At 39.7% G+C, this 16,891-nt stretch overlaps 2 protein-coding genes across 2 annotated transcripts in view; both read left to right on the top strand.

Annotated features, from left to right (window-relative positions):
* KIF14 (kinesin family member 14) overlaps positions 1–16,259 on the top strand; it is a 66,908-nt gene extending 50,649 nt beyond the window's left edge. The window contains exons 23-29 of the mRNA XM_005540346.5: positions 2,157–2,381; positions 2,573–2,760; positions 8,012–8,170; positions 9,434–9,556; positions 13,441–13,515; positions 14,570–14,708; positions 15,394–16,259. Of these exons, the coding sequence (XP_005540403.3) occupies positions 2,157–2,381; positions 2,573–2,760; positions 8,012–8,170; positions 9,434–9,556; positions 13,441–13,515; positions 14,570–14,708; positions 15,394–15,773 (1,289 nt within the window). The 3' untranslated portion in view covers positions 15,774–16,259. The remainder of the gene's footprint in view (positions 1–2,156; positions 2,382–2,572; positions 2,761–8,011; positions 8,171–9,433; positions 9,557–13,440; positions 13,516–14,569; positions 14,709–15,393) is intronic.
* Positions 5,359–6,085, top strand: LOC102146837 (large ribosomal subunit protein uL16-like). The gene has a single exon (XM_005541085.4). It carries the CDS (start codon positions 5,502–5,504, stop codon positions 5,991–5,993), a length of 492 nt encoding a protein of 163 aa, XP_005541142.4. The 5' UTR covers positions 5,359–5,501; the 3' UTR covers positions 5,994–6,085.
* Positions 16,260–16,891: the final 632 nt, after the last annotated feature.

The following is a 16,891-nucleotide window of genomic DNA, read 5'->3' as shown; positions in this document are numbered from 1 at the left end:
AGTCAGAGATAGAAAAGGTCTTTGCTTATTTGCGGTTTTCAAAGACGGAAATGGAAACCCACATGTGAACTTAGTAGGACCCCGTCTGGGCAGCTGTGAGTGGTGGAAGGGGCACCAGGCCTGGGGATGAGGGGCTGTACCCCAGTGTCTAGCACTTTCGAGCTTTGGGAAGTTGAGCAAGTATCTTAACTTGTAAAATTCAGGGCCATATATTTTACTGTATTTTTGCAGATGTTTCTAAAATGTTTTTGTTGGATTTTAGAATGCATTAATACAATTATCTTCTTAAATAGAGAATATATAGTTAACTATTCTATAGTCATTATCATCATAATGATATTGAGTCATCGTTACCCTGCTGTAGCTTTGGGTTTTGTAGCTTTTCTTTTTTCTCTTTACAAAACCAAACTCTTTTTTTTTTTTTATTTTTAGTAGAGACAGGGTTCACCATGTTGGCCAGGCTGGTCTTGATCTCCCAACCTCGTGATCCACCCGTCTCAGCCTCCCAAAGTGCTGGGATTACAGGCGTGAGCCACCACGCCCGGCCTTCTTTTTTTTTTTTTTTTTTTATTGAGAGGAGTGTCGCACTGTCACCTGGGCTGGTGTGCAGTAGTGCCATCTTGGCTCGCTGCAGCCTTTGTCTCCGAAGTTTCCGCAATTCTCCTGCCTCAGCCTCCCAAGTAGCTAGGATTACAGGTGTCCACCACCATACCCAGCTAGTTTTTTGTATTTTTAGTACAGACAGGGTTTTACTATGTTGGCCAGGTTGGTTTCGAACTCCTGACCTTGTGATCTGCCTGTCTTGGCCTCCCAAAGTGCTGGCGTGAGCCACCACATCTGGCCCAGAAACCAAACTTACCTTTGTTCTAGTTTTTTAATATTGCCCACCCTATGCCTTTATTCTATCTCCTTTTAGTTTGCTGCTTTTAAACACCTATGAAATGGACCAGAAAACTTAATCTTGTCTATTAAATAAGAATAATTATACTCAATATATTAGAACTCCAGGATAAAGTTATTTCCAGAGGTTCTGAATGAGTCTTTCAAACTTTTCATTTATTTCTGGTTTAGACAGTGCTTAGAAGATCCATCTCTCAGAGATGTGCTATATAAACTCTAGATAATCAGTTGGTTTTAGCCTATCTTGATTGTAATATACCTCAAGGAGAAACTATTGTAAAGTAGAAGTACTGGGACATTATGTTTTTTTTGTTTTTGATTTTTGTTTTTGAGATGGAGTTTCGCTCTTTTTGCCCAAACTGGAGTGCAATGGTGCGATCTTGGCTCACTGCAACCTCTGCCTCCCGGGTTCAAGCAATTCTCCTGCCTCAGCCTCCCAAGTAGCTGGAATTACAGGCGCCCACCATCATGCCTGGCTAATTTTTTATTTTTAGTAGAGACAGGGTTTCACCGAGTTGGCCAGGCTGGTCTTTAACTCCTGGCCTCAGATGATCTGCCCACCTCGGCCTCCCAAAGTGCTGGGATTACAGGCGTGAGCCACTGTGCCTGGCCCAACCCTGTCTCTTAAAAAAAAAAGAAAAAGAAAGAAAAGAAAATTAATTCCTACCAAAAAATAAACAAAGAGATTAAACCAATGGTTACGTGGGATATTTGGATTCTCTATAGTCTCATAGTACAGTCAGGGAGCTACTAAATCTATGGATTGATTGATGCTGTTGAAAGGTTAATTAATCCACAAATGGAATTGTGTTTTCACTTTAACATATAGAAATGAGGCTGAATTGAAATAAGTATAGCCTACTTTGAATTTATTGATCAATGATCCTATAATATGCTTGCATTAAAACATTTGTTTGAAAGTATTATGCCTGAACATTTTTGGAAGAGAAATAGTATATGAGTAACACTTGCAAGCAGCAGAGGGGTAGTTTCTGCAGAATTAACATTATGGAACACCCTGGAAATCAACATATGCAGCATAACATGGAAGATATACTTCCAAGTACAGCATAGCATACGATGTTATATATACTATTAGTTTTGTTTTTCTAATTCCACAACGAACACAAAAATGCTTTGTTGTTGTAATACATTTAAATAGTGCGGAAATACATAAAGTAAGGATCCCATTTTTTAAAAAAAGAAAGTATTATTCCAGAAACAAAGCTTAAAATGGCTATTTTCTGTTGATCTAGGTTTAATGGACAAATCAAGCACCATTTACCCAAATTCAGCAGAGTCATTTCTTCCTAGAATTTGCAAAGAATTGATTGGTTCTTCATTAGATTTTCTTGGACAGAGTTATGATGAAGAAAGAACTATAGCAGACAGCCTAATGAATAGTTTTCTTAAAATTTATAATGGGCTATTTGCCATTTCCAAGGCTCATGAAGAACAAGATGAAGAAAGTCAAGATAACTGTAAGCAATCCCACTGCTTTTCTTAACTCACATAAATGATTATTTTCTGCACATTGCACTTCGTTTTGAATGATTATTTGGCACATCTGGCATGCATCTTTTAACTGTGTTAAATGTTTTAATGATGATCATATATGAGTTATTTTATTTGGATATTATTTCTTCCAGTAATTTTTCTTCTTCTTTCAAAGTGTTTTCTTCTGATCGAGCAATCCAGTCACTTACCATTCAGACTGCATGTGCTTTTGAGCAGCTAGTAGTGCTAATGAAACACTGGCTGAGTGATATACTACCTTGTACCACCAACATAGCAAGACTTGAGGATGAATTGAGACAAGAAGTTAAAAAACTGGGAGGCTACTTACAGTTATTTTTGCAGGTAAATTGATTTGCTTATTATCATTTGAAGGATTCATTTAATAATTATTTATTGACTTTCTACTGTCTGTATCTTCCCCAATATTAGCTCTGTATGATTTTCAAAAGTACGTTCTGTTTTGAAGTCCTGAGACTGTGGATGTCTGTAATTGATTTATGGAACAAAGACTTACGTGGCTCTCTATGTACGAGTAGTTCTAAGTGATTTACAAATATTAACTCATTTAATCCTTATAACAACCCCAGCAGTGGGCACTGTTGTTATCACCGTCTTGTAGATGAGGAAATGGAGGCACAGGGAAAATAAATATACCATCCAATGTTACCTAACTAGTAAATGACTGAGTTGGATTTGGATCCAGGCAGTCTCGGGCCCAGTTCATGCTCTACCATTATACCATGCTGGCCCTCAATAAGGGATAGTGGGAAGAGAGACGGAGTCTTGCTCAGAGTATGGGATTGGGTTTCAACTCAGACTCAGTTGGCCACAATCCTGCTGACACAGAGACAAGGAAATAATTTTGTTTTCCTGCTTATCTTGTGTCAGATAAGATTAGGTTTGGCTGTAAGAAGAAGTAAGATGAAAGCTTATTGTCTCTCACATAAAATCTAGATGTAGACATAGTGGCTGTGATCCACAGAGTCCTCAGGATCCAGGCTCCTCCCAGTGGTCCCCTCTGCCATGCCCAAAGTATAGCCCCTGATTTCATGACCCACCATGGAGGAGCCCCATCTGAGCTCAGCAGAGCAGGGTAGAAGGAGTGGTGAGAAGGATAGGGCGAAGTTTGCCTTCTTTTTTGTTTTTTTGTTTTTTTTGAGATAGAGTCTCACTCTTGTCACCCAGGTTGGAGTGCAGTGACGCGATCTCGGCTCACTGCAACCTCCGCTCCCGGGTTCAAGCGATTCTCCTGCCTCAGCCTCTCAAGTAGTTGGGATTACAAGTACCCACCACCATGCTCGGCTAATTTTTGTATTTTTAGTAGAGATGAGGTTTCACCATGTTGGCCAGACTAGTCTCGAACTCCTGACCTCAGGTAATCTGCTCCCCTCAGCCTCCCAAAGTGCTGAGATTACAGGTGTGAGCCACCATGCCTGGCTGAAGTTTGCCTTCTTTTAAGGGAGGTTTCTGGAAATCACCATATGACACATCTATTTATATATCTTTGGCTAGAATTTTATCATTTGACTACATCTAGCTGCAAGTATCATGAGGAAATTTATTTTTTAAAACAATTCTGGACACCTATATTCCAAGCCAAAAATCAAGGGATCTATGGAAGAAGTGAAAAATTGATATTGGAGAATACTTAGTCATCTACCATATTAACAAATTCCTTCATAAAAATTCATTGAATGTACAAAAGGAGCAGATAAGGAAATAATGGTCGAGTACAGTGGCTCATGCCTGTAATCCTAGGACTTTGGGAGGATCAGTTAAGCCTAGGAGTTTGAGAGGAGCCTGGGCAACATAGCGAATAATAAGTATCCAACTTGTTAGATACTTTGTCTCTAAAAAAATTTAAAAAATCAGCCAGCTGTGGTGGCATGTATCTGTGTTCCCAGCTACTTGGGAGGCTGAGGTGGGAAGATTGCTTGAGCCCAGGAGTTCCAGGCTACAGTGAGCCATGACTGCACCACTGCGCTCCAGCCTGGATGACAGAGTGAGACAATGTCTCAATAATAATAACAAAAAATAAACAATTTTAAAGAAAATACTAAGAGGGTTAGATTTCACTTTTAAAAAAGGATAATTAGACCGTGTAATAAAATGTTCTAGAACACTTGAACAAATTTTATGTTATAGTGCCCATCAAAAGACTTTCCACATTCTATTATTGCGGTAGAATTTTTGTTGTGTCAAATACTTCCTGAATGGGCCGTTTACTAGCTGGGATGTGGAAATTTTTAACTGATCTAACTAGTAAACTTGAAATCAGATGATTGTTTTTAATGTCCGTTGTTCTCCCTCAGGAGGATTTTCTAGGTCTCCCCAAGACTTGGTTAGGCACCTGTCTTATTTGCTTCTCTAGTAACCCTGAACTTCACCTATTATGACTTTTAATATAACATACTATTTATAAACCTGTACATCTCAATGGACAGTTAGCTCTGAGAAGGTAGAGGACAGTGGGTGTCTTTTTTCACAAGGCCCCATTATGTGATAGATGTTCAGTTGGATACTTGTTATTGAATGAATTATGAATTCATATGAGATGAAGGATGACTTTGGACATAGGTAATGAGGAAATAGATGACTAAGACGAAGGGTGGGGTTGGTGGTGGACTGCAAACAGGTGTGGATGAAGTAGTAGATGAAGGAGAATTTCTGACAGCCTAGAACTATGAAAATGAAAGGTAGGACTGGCCAGAGAGCAAAGCTAGAGAGCCAGAAGAGAAGGGTCTGACTTAAGTTCGAGCCTAGGAAAGGAAGCTTGTTGAAGGATGGTCAGTGCTTAGTTGGCTCTCAGATTTTAGAGGCAGTACTAGAATAGTGGGAGAACACACGAAACAAAAACTCACTACTGGCACTTGAAAAACTGATGTTTGGCTCTTTCCCTTCGGCTCACCGCTGAAGATCCTGGTGTCGCCACGGGCCGCTGCCCCGCCCGTTGTTACCGGTATTGTAAGAACAAGCCGTACCCAAAGTCTCGCTTCTGCCGAGGTGTCCCTGATGCCAAGATTGGCATCTTTGACCTGGGGCGGAAGAAGGCAAAAGTGGATGAGTTTCCGCCCTGTGGCCACATGGTGTCAGATGAATATGAGCAGCTGTCCTCTGAAGCCCTGGAGGCTGCCGGAATTTGTGCCAATAAGTACATGGTAAAAAGTTGTGGCAAGGATGGCTTCCATATCCAGGTGCGGCTCCACCCCTTCCACGTCATGCGCATCAACAAGATGTTGTCCTGTGCTGGGGCTGACAGGCTCCAAACAGGCATGCGAGGTGCTTTTGGAAAGCCCCAGGGCACTGTGGCCAGGGTTCACATTGGCCAAGTTATCATGTCCATCCGCACCAAGCTGCAGAACAAGGAGCATGTGATGGAGGCCCTGCGCAGGGCCAAGTTCAAGTTTCCTGGCCGCCAGAAGATCCACATCTCAAAGAAGTGGGGCTTCACCAAGTTCAATGCTGATGAATTTGAAGACATGGTGGCTGAAAAGCGGCTCATCCCAGATGGCTGTGGGGTCAAGTACATCCCCAATCATGGTCCTCTGGACAAATGGCGAGCCCTGCACTCATGAGGGCTTCCAATATGCTGCCCCCTTCTTAATACTCACCAATAAATTCTACTTCCTGTCCAAAAAAAAAAAAAAAAAAAAAAAAAAAAAGAAAAGCCGATGTTTGAACGCATGCTAAATTAGTTGTGCCTCCTTGGGCAAACTGCTTAAATTTTTGAGTCTCCTGTTTCTCACAGGAAAATAAAACTGGGAATGCCTACTTGGCAGGACTGCTGTGAGGATCAGATGAATTACTGTTACAAGAATGTCTCTCGGCCGGGCGCGGTGGTCAAGCCTGTAATCCCAGCACTTTGGGAGGCCGAGACGGGCGGATCACGAGGTCGGGAGATCGAGACCATCCTGGCTAACACGGTGAAACCCCGTCTCTACTAACAAATACAAAAAAAAACTAGCCGGGTGAGGTGGCGGGCGCCTGTAGTCCCAGCTACTCGGGAGGCTGAGGTGAGGCAGGAGAATGGCGTAAACCCGGAAGGCGGAGCTTGCAGTGAGCTGAGATCCGGCCACTGCACTCCAGCCTGGGAGACAGAGCGAGACTCCGTCTCCAAAAAAAAAAAAAAAAAAGAATGTCTCTCTTAGGGTAACTGGTGTGTAGTTTCTTTCCTTCTTTTCGTTTTCTGAGAACACCACTTTGAACTGAACTGTGGGTTTCAACTCATAGCCCTGTGGGAAATCTTACACAAGGAATCAAGGATGGAGAGACCAGGTGACTTGGAGGGGAAGTTAGATTAAGCTCAGGAGAGACTTGTGTTAAGCTAGCAAACCTGAATTTAGTGACTATTCTTTCTACTAAGTATAGTTTGAGAATCCTTTTCTTGTAGCAATACAATGAGCATATTCCACAAAGCAGGCCAAGAGAAGTATTTTGAAGAGACACTACAGGGGGCAGGTAACAGAAAGAAGAAAAGCTCAAGAGAAGCTTCCTTATTCCTTTTTTGTATGTGTTCTCTGAGTGCATGTGGGAAGTCTTCTGTTTGAAGGGGTTTGGGTTTTTTTTCACCCCTTTTGCTTCTTGATTTCTTTTCTCCTGAGAAAATCATATCTTTATTAACTGTCAGATGGTTATCAGAACAGGAAAAGTTCAGAGGCAAAAGAGCCACCCTTCTTTTTCTTTCTTTTGGCTTTTACTTATTAATTCTGCCTTACATTTAGTTAATTTTATACTTACCTTATGTCTCCTATTAGTGTGTATGGTCTTTGAGGGTGGAGACTGTCTTACTCATTTTATCACCTTTAGTAGCCACAGGGCTGCATGTTTTCTGGTTCTGAGACATTTATGAAGTGAGATCACTATATCAATAAATGCAGAATTTATTTTCTCCAGATGATTTTTCTTTTTTTTTTTTCTTTTTTGAAAATCAGCGAGACAGAGTCTCGCCCTGTCACCCAGGCTGGAGTGCAGTGGTGCGATCTTGGCTCACTGCAATCTCCGCCTCCCAGGTTCAAGTAATTCTCCTGCCTCAGCCTCCTGAGTAGCTGGGATTACAGGCACCCGCCACCACGCCCGGCTAATTTTTGTATTTTTAGTAGAGGTGGGGTTTCACCATATTGGCCAGGCTGGTCTCAAACTCCTGATCTTGTGATCTGCCTGCCTTGGCCTCCCAAAGTACTGGGATTACAGACGTGAGCCACCATGCCCGGCACATTTTTCTTTCCTTTTTTTTTTTTTTTTTTTAAGGTAGAGTCTTACTCTATTGCCCTGGCTGGAGTGCAGTGACACAATCTCAGCTTACTGCAACCTCTGCCTCCGGGTTCAAGCAATTCTCATGTCTCAGCCTACTGAGTAGCTAGGATTACAGGCGTGTGCCACTATGCTTGGCTAATTTTTGTATTTTTAGTAGAGAAAGGGTTTTACCATGTTGGCCAGGCTGATCTTGAACTCCTGACCTCAGGTGATCCACCCACCTCAGCCTCCCAAAGTGCTGGAATTACAGGCTTGAGCCACTGTGCCCGGCCCTTATCTTTTCTTTACCACCTGTTATAATCTCATGTATCTGATACACTTGTCCATTTTTATCTTACAGGGATGCTGTTCGGATATTTCATCAATGATAAAAGAGGCTCAAAAGAATGCAATCCAAATTGTACAACAAGCTGTAAAGTATGTGGGGCAGTTAGCAGTTCTGAAAGGGAGCAAGCTACATTTTCTAGAAAATGGTAACAATAAAGCTGCCAGCGTTCAGGTAATTTAACAATGTTAGTTTAGACAGACTTCATCAGAGGGAACATTAGACTTTTGATAATAGTATAGTACTAAACATGGCAAGTTCTTTTTAAGTTTTCAGAATAGCTTGCACTTTTAGTAGTTTTGCAATAAGATTTAAAACTGTTTGGGCCGGGCATGGTGGCTCATGCCTGTAATCCCAGCACTTTGGGAGGCCGAGGCAGATGGATCATTTGAGGTCAGGAGTTCGAGATCAGCTTGGCCAATAGGCGAAACCCCCATCTCTACTAAAAATACAAAAATTAGGCAGTCATGGTGGCCCATGCCTGTAATCCCAGCTACTCAGGAGGCTGAGGCAGGAGAATCACTTGAACCCAGGAGACAGAGGTTGCAGTGAGCTGAGATTGCGCCAGTGCACTCCAGCCTGGGTGACAGAGTAAGACTCCATCTAAAAAAAAACCAACCAAACCAAACAAACAAAAAAAAACCTTTTAAATATATTGGATTATTTTGCAAACCTTATTTTACCTTTCAGATCCTTAATTTGATGCTAGCCATCTACTGTGGAGTGTTTTCTCAGCCAATCAACACATGAAAGACCCTGTAATACCAGAAAATTTGTATCTGCTTACTTTCACTATTTATGCTGTTGAAAATATTGTATTATATTAGAATGTTGCTGTGCTCTGGCCAGGTGCGTCGGCTCACACCTGTACTCCCAACACTTTGGGAGGCCAAGGCTGGTGGATCACCTGAGGTCAGCAGTTCAAGACCAGCTTGGCCAACATGGCGAAATCCCGTCTCTACTAAAAATACAAAAATTAGCTGGGTGTGGTGGCAGGTGCCTGTAATCCCAGCTACTCAGGAGGCTGAGATAGGAGAATAGCTTGAACCAGGGAGGTGGAGGTTGCAGTGAGCCGAGATTGTGCCGTTTCACTCCAGCTTGGGTGACGAGTGAAACTCCGTTTCAGAAAAAAAAAAAAGAATATTCCTGTGTTCTAGCAATATAGAGCCCTGCTTAAAGATGATGAACTTTCTTTACAATATGTTATATATGGGATACTAAATTACAGATTTGCTAATTTTATTTCTTTGTAGACTACAGACTGTTAGTTCTTATTCTAACTTTAGTTGAACTTAATAAACTTGGGCTGTATTATAGTCCTAAAGTAAGCAGAAAATATAACTTAATTACTTGATAATTTAAAATATATAAAACCTAAATTTAAATAAAATATATAAAACCTAAATTTTCTAGTTAATGCTTAAATACTTTTTCTAGGAGGAATTCATGGATGCTATTTGTGATGGTGTAGGCTTAGGAATGAAGATTTTATTAGATTCTGGACTTGAAAAAGCAAAAGAACTTCAGCATGAACTCTTAAGGCAGTGTACAAAAAATGAGGTAAGATGAATAAAAGAATATTCCGTATAGTACTAAATAATATGTAAAGTTGATTTTTTTCAATCAACAAATTAGATTTCTGTAAATTCATGTTTTAATTTGTTTTATTTTTCACTGAAGAGGCTGACATCATGATCTTATGGTGATATTTTCCCAAGTTATTCTTAATTCACTGCAGCCTCTATTGTTAATACTTTCCTTGATCCTATTGCAGCTATTTTCAAGAATTCAGTCTGTAAACTCCTAAGCAGAGAGTGGAGTGTGGTAGTGACATCTAGTGTTCGCTTTCTGGTTGTCATTTTCTTCCTTAGCTTTGTTTAGGCCTCGCCTCTTCTAAGAATGGAAACTATTAGTAACATTTATTGATTCACTATATTGAACTAAATATTTTTCTGGGGCATTCACATAAGATATTTCATATCAAGATACAGAACCAATAAGCATTTCAGTGATTTCCTAAAATATGTGTCCTCCCATCCTCCAGCTAACTAACATTACTTAGTACCTTAGGAAAGATCTGGGTTTTAATATTAGGAGACACATATTTGAAACCTGGTTCTATCACTTTCCACTTATCATTTAGCAAGTCACTTAATGCTCTGACCCTATTTCTTTACCTGTCACATGTAATCATACCTACTTCACAGGCTGTAAACTATTTATTGATTAATTTCCTCTGACAGTTACTGGACTAGGTGCTTTACATGTAACAGTGGTAAATCTTAGCCATTTCTTTAATGGGTTTGTACTTTGTCAGTAAGAAAAAGCCCTATGAATATCATATTTCATATTCATGTCACTTTTCAAGGTGGGAATTTATATTCTTCATTTCATTGAATTGGAGTACTTTGCCTAATTACACAACTATTAAGCCCTGAGCCAGGATTTTATATTCTGCCTGACTCCAAAACTTAACATGTTACGTAAATAAGTTTTTAAAACTATTGTTCATGGATTAATTTTCTTTATTGACAATTATTGTTAGTGAAGTGGGGATTAGGAAGATAAAAATTCAGATTCTTATGAGACTGAATTTCAGAGACTTGTCTGTTTTAGAGTCTTGTCACAACATATTAAAAGCATCCCTGGCCAGGCATGGTGGCTCATGCCTGTAATCCCAGCACTTTGGAAGGCCAAGGCAGGAAGATAGCTTGAGCCCAGAGTGTGAAACCAGCCTGGGAATCAGCGAGACCTCGTCTCTACAAAAAATACAGAAATTAGCCGGGCATGGTGACATGCACCTGTAGTACCAGCTACTCCAGAGGCTGAGGCAGGAGTAGTATTACTTGAGCCCAGGAGTTTGAGGCTGCAGTGAGCTGTGATTGCACCACTGCATACTAGCCTGCGCGACAGAGCAAGACCTTGTCTCAAACAAACAAACAAACAAACAAACAAAAACCATCCCTGTCCATTCCATTGCTCTTGCTGGAGTCAAGTGGCTGGGGCAGTGCTACCTGGGGACATTGAGGTTCCTGAGATCTTAGCTACTAGGATGTCTCCTCATTTATATACATATTGTTTGATCTAGAAAAGTAGATCATGTGGAGGACTATTGCCTTCTGTCCCTCTGGGTGGTTGTTTCTGGGAAGGCATGGAGTAAGTTAGTTTTTTGTTGTTGTTGTGTAGAAAAACCTTGGTATTAATGTACTTCTAGCTCATCTTAGAATCTGAGGTGAAACTCTGTGTAAGCCACAGAGATTCTCCATCCCTTTGCTCATACTGCAGGGTTATACAGATTTCTCTCTGCCCAGAAAAACTCCATCTCAGAATAGGGGAAAGACATGGAACATTAAGCTGCTCTCCTATTTCCTATGTAGCCTTGAACAACTTACCTGAGCCTCAGTCATTCCATTTTTAAATGAGGATGATCATGCTTACTTCATAAAATTGTTTGAGGATCATATGAGATGAAGAAACAACATATATGAAAATACTCAAAATGTAGTGCCTGGTAAATCTTAAGTCATTCATCTTACTTGCACGCGTTCTCTTTTTCTCAATATATGTCTGTCTCCCTCACTTTGTGTTTTTTTGTTTTAAAAAATAAAAAGACGGGTGGGTGCGGTGGCTCACACCTGTAATCTCAGCATTTTGGGAGGCCGAGGTGGGTGGATCAAGAGATCGAGACTATCCTGGCCAAGTTGGTGAAACCCCATCTCTACTAAAAATACAAAAATCAGCTGGGCATGGTGGCGCATGCCTGTAGTGCCAGCTACTCAGGAGGCTGAGGCAGGAGAATCGCTTGAACCTGGGAGGCGGAGATTGCAGTGAGCCGAGGTTGTGCTACTGCACTCCAACCTGGCAACAGAGCAAGACTCAGTCTCAAAAAAAAATTAATTAATTAATTAATTAATAAAAATAACACATTGTTACTAAATTTAGGAGTTCATATTGTCACTAAATCAAGCTTGCGCTCCAGTAGGCATGAGGCTGATTTCAGTTCCATAGTGCAACTTTGAAGAAAGGGACATACTGGGCTGTCAAAGGCTCATTCAGACCACCACTGACACCTCAAATTTGGTTTTGCTCGGCAGCAGCACCATTTATCACTAAAACACTTCACCATATTTGCAAAGTGATACCACTTTTGCAGTCTATCACTATTGCAAAGAATTTCTGCTGGCAATAAGTGCAGAAGGGTATAGAATAAATTAAAAGTATAGATGAAATAATATATGGGAATGTGCTTAGTAAGCTGTTGAAGTAGGTGTAGGTGTTAGCCTTGGTATTGTTTTGAGGAAATAAGCAGCAAAAGGGCCAGGCCCATCCTGTATACAATTGACGCTATCTACATACCCTCCTTTCTCTCATTTTCTTTCTATAGTATGACAAACCTGTACTTTGTTATTCATGGTAGGGTTTTAGTTTATCTATTCTTGTAAGTTAAAACTCCTCTAAGAACCTATAGAAGAAGGATAAAATATCCAAAGAAATAGAAAATAAGCTGAAACATAAAAGGCATTGGAGCTACAATTTTAAAGCTGGAGTCAGGAAGGAAAAATAATTTGGATATTCTTTTGGATATTCTTTTTTTTTTTTTTTCAAGCATGTAACACAAATCTGAATTAAAGCTAGGGAAGAGCTCTGTGAGCAAAACCAATTAAATACTGAAAAAGAATTCCCCGGCAGAAATTGAGCAGGAAAGCACCTTAGGGGGCAGCATTGGATAGAATAAAAGCAAAGGCTTAGAATTTAGATGTGGGCTCCCACCCTAGTTCTCCGTCTTAGGAGTTAGGAACCAAGGTCTGTTTCCTTACCTGTAAAATGAGGTACACCATGGGCAGCATAGGACTATAATGGAGAATCAAATAATAAAACATTTGTAAAGTTCTTATAGTATTTGCTTGATATGTTACCCCTTTCCAAGGGAAATTTTAGAAATTTCATATCTATAAATACTGAAGTATAACAAATTCTGTTATAACAAATATTAGAGGGTGTCCATATTTAATATAGAAATCAATGTGCAATTTATTTTGAAAGAAATTATTAGTGAATACAGGTGAATTAGACTGATTATTTTTCCCATGTCACAGGTAAATAGAAAATACAGACTAAGTATATGATCAATGTGTTTAAAAGGAGAGTAATTGCTATGGCTTGAAATTTTTTATGTAAATAAAATAAATGAGAGAGATTACAAAGTTGAGCTCTTAAAAGTAAAATAAACTTATTTGGAAAGAAGTCAATGTGCAATTTATTTTGAAAGAAATTTCACATAAATGATTTAAGTACTCTCAAGCTATTTAATTGCAATCCCAGAAATAGAACTCCAATCTTTGGGCTTCTAGACTAGAACTTTGTAAGTCTGGTCCTATGCAATTCTATGATTTTTATACTTCTGAATAATAAAGTATAATAAAATATTTTAACATTCTCTATAGGTTACCAAAGAAATGAAAACTAATGCCATGGGATTGATTAGATCTCTTGAAAACATCTTTGCCGAATCGAAAATTGTAAGAGAAGCTTTAAATTGATTTTAATTTTGCTTATTTTTTATCATTTTGCTTGGTTCAAATTTAGATATTTTTATTTCTGTTTTTATCCTTAGCCAGAGACAACTCTTGTATATGTTTAATTGTAGCATGTAAGATAGCTCTTTATGTTTTTCATGTGTGTCATAACTTACTAGTTCTAGTAATGGATAAAGGATTGTATAGAAATTTTTAAATGTGTCTGTTTCTTATTGCTACTGGTTTAATACCTCAGCTTTTGCTTGGATGGTCATTATAGGCTAAAAAATTGTGTTTAATAATCATTGTGGGCCGGGCGCGGTGGCTCAAGCCTGTAATCCCAGCACTTTGGGAGGCCGAGATGGGCAGATCACGAGGTCAGGAGATCGAGACCGTCCTGGCTAACACGGTGAAACCCCGTCTCTACTAAAAAATACAAAAAACTAGCCACCTGTAGTCCCAGCTACTCGGGAGGCTGAGGCAGGAGAATGGCATGAACCCGGGAGGCAGAGCTTGCAGTGAGCTGAGATCCAGCCACTGCACTCTAGCCTGGGTGACAGAGCGAGATTCCGTCTCAAAAAAAAAAAAAAAAAAATTGTGCTCAAAGATTTTAAAATACAGGTGAATTAGATAGATTATTCCCATGTCACAGGTAAAGAGAAAAATTAAGTATATGATCAATGTGTTAAAAAGGAGAGTAATCGCTATGGCTTGAAAATTTTTATTTAAATGAGAACTATTATAAAGTTGAGCTCTTAAAAATGAAATAAATGTATCTTTTCAGGTACTGGATAATAAATGGCACTGTTACTTTATTCCTTTCTCATGTAATAGGATGACAGACTTTGAAAATTAATTGAAAAGTCTGATATCTTTTGAAAACAGTAATTAATATTGTATTTTGGTCTTGCTTATAGAAATAGAGTTAAGCACTGGTGAGGAAATTAAACTCTCTTTCTTAAAGAGAAGATTCTGGCAAATGAAATCATATTGACTGAGCCTTACTGCCATCGAACCTGTTAATGTATTATTTTAAATATTAACTTTATTTATACAGAAAAGTTTCCGAAGACAAGTACAAGAAGAAAACTTTGAATACCAAGATTTCAAGAAGATGGCTAATCATGCTCCAGAATTCTTAAAGTTGAAACATTGCTTAGAGAAAACTATTGAAATTATTATTTCTGCACTGAAAGGTATATTCTCAAATGGAGTTTATAATCAGAATTTATATTTTAAGGAACCTTAGACATCTTTCCTTTTTTTTGAGATGGAGTCTCGCTCTGTCACTCAGGCTGAAGTGCAGTGGCTCGATCTCAGCTCACTGCAACCTCCACCTCCTGGGTTCAAGTGATTCTCCTGCCTCAGCTTCCAAGTAGCTGGGATTACAGGCATGTGCCACCATGCCCGGATAATTTTTGTAGAGATGGGGTTTTACCATGTTGGCCAGGCTGGTCTCAAACTCCTGACCTCAAACAATTCACCCACCTCAGCCTCCCAAAGTGCTAGGATTATAGGCATGAGCCACAGTGTCCGGCTGATATCTTTCCTTTTTATTTCTAACCTTTTCATTATTTTAGTCATTAACTGAAGCCTGCCCAATGCTACTTCACTGATATTAGTTACCCATATAGGAACTTGTATTTATAATTAAATTCCCACGTAATATGTCTATCAGTACTTCTGCCTAAATAATTAGATCCTAAAAAACCAGGTGCTTATCTAGCAAATAAACACTTTATGTGACTAATCTTCAGTAGTTTGGAATTGTTTTGATAGGGTCACTCTGACTTGAAAGATATCTAGAGTCTATAAAAGTCATAAATGCCTGATGAAAACTGAAAAGACTAATTAACCTTTCCCTCTCTCTCTTGCATATAGGATGCAGTAGTGATGTAAATCTTCTCCAGAATTGTGTTGAAAGTATTCGCAACTTGGCCAGTGATTTTTACAGTGACTTCGGTGTGCCTTCTACTTCTGTTGACAGCTATGAGAGTAGAGTAACTAATGTTGTCCACAAGGAACTAGAATCTCTAGCTAAGTCTCTCCTCTTTTGTTTTGAATCTGAAGAAAGCCCTGATTTGTTGAAACCTTGGGAAACTTATAATCAAAATACCAAAGAAGAACACCAACAATCTAAATCAAGCAGGATTGATGGCAGCAAGAATAAAGGTGTACCAAAGCGTGTCTATGAGCTCCATGGCTCATCCCCAGCAGTGAGCCCAGAGGAATGCACACCCAGTAGGATTCAGTGGGTGTGAATACTGATGTGTAGGCACTTTTATGACCACCCATGAAAGAAAAAGAACACTGGCTAGGCAAATTTCTCTATGCAGGAAATTATATGCAAAATTCTCTATGCAGGAGAGTATAAAGAGAAATCAGTACAGATATTTCAAAAAATTCCATATCTTTTCATCTTTAAAGTATCTTTTATTGCCGAGGCGCGGTGGCTCACACCTGCAATCCCAGCACTTTGGGAGGTTGAGGCGGGCGGATCATCAGGTCAGGAGTTCAAGACCAGCCTGACCAACATGGTGAAACCCTGTCTCTACTAAAAATACAAAAAAATTAGCCAGACATGGTGACGCACGCCTGTAATCCCAGCTACTCAGGAGGCTGAGACAGGAAAATCACTTGAACCTGGGAGGCAGAGGTTGCAGTGAGCCAAGATTGTGCCACTGTATTCCAGCCTGGGCAACAGAGTGAAACTCCGTCTCAAAAAAAAAAAAAAAAAAAAAATCTTTTAATCAAAGGCTGGGTGCAGTGGCTCACACCTATAATCCCAGCACTTTGGGAGACCGAGGCAGGTGGATCACCTGAGGTCAGGAGTTCGAGACCAGCCTGGCCAACATGGCGAAACCCTGTCTCTACTAAAAATACAAAAATTAGCTGGGCATGTTGGCACATGCCTGTAATCCCAGCTACTAGGGGGGCTAAGGCAGGAGGATCACTTGAACCTGAGAGGCAGAGGTTGCAGTGAGCTGAGATAATACCACTTCACTTCAGCCTGGGCGATAGAGCGAGACTCCATCTAAATAAATAAATAAATAAAAAACCTTTTTATCTTTAAAGTGTTTAACATTGGTATACTATCCGTAGTTGGTTCATTAGTCTGTTTATAAAGGGTTATTTTCTCATGAGTGGAAACCTGAACAATCAGTTACCTTTGTGCCTATGCCTTCTCTCTCCTCAAACAGCTGGGATGATGTTTGTGGGGAAATGGCCTATACAGGTTTAACTAAGACAACTTAATTTGCATCGTTAATCAAAAACTCTTTTCTCAAAGGGTTAACTGGTTGCCATTTTGAATAGTATGTTCAAGGGTGTAGCTTCCTATTTCTTTCCAAATTATAAGTAGCTACCTAAATATAGTGTA

The sequence above is a fragment of the Macaca fascicularis genome, chromosome 1 (genome assembly GCF_037993035.2).
Source record: "Macaca fascicularis isolate 582-1 chromosome 1, T2T-MFA8v1.1".
Classification (NCBI taxonomy): Eukaryota; Metazoa; Chordata; class Mammalia; order Primates; family Cercopithecidae; genus Macaca; species Macaca fascicularis.
The sequence above is the reverse complement of the archived record's forward strand: the minus strand, read 5'-3'. Positions and strand labels throughout refer to the sequence as shown.

Bases quoted from the DNA above. Each gene is read 5' to 3' on its own strand.
- LOC102146837 (XM_005541085.4), top strand. From the start codon at position 5,502: ATGGTGTCAGATGAATATGAGCAGCTGTCCTCTGAAGCCCTGGAGGCT.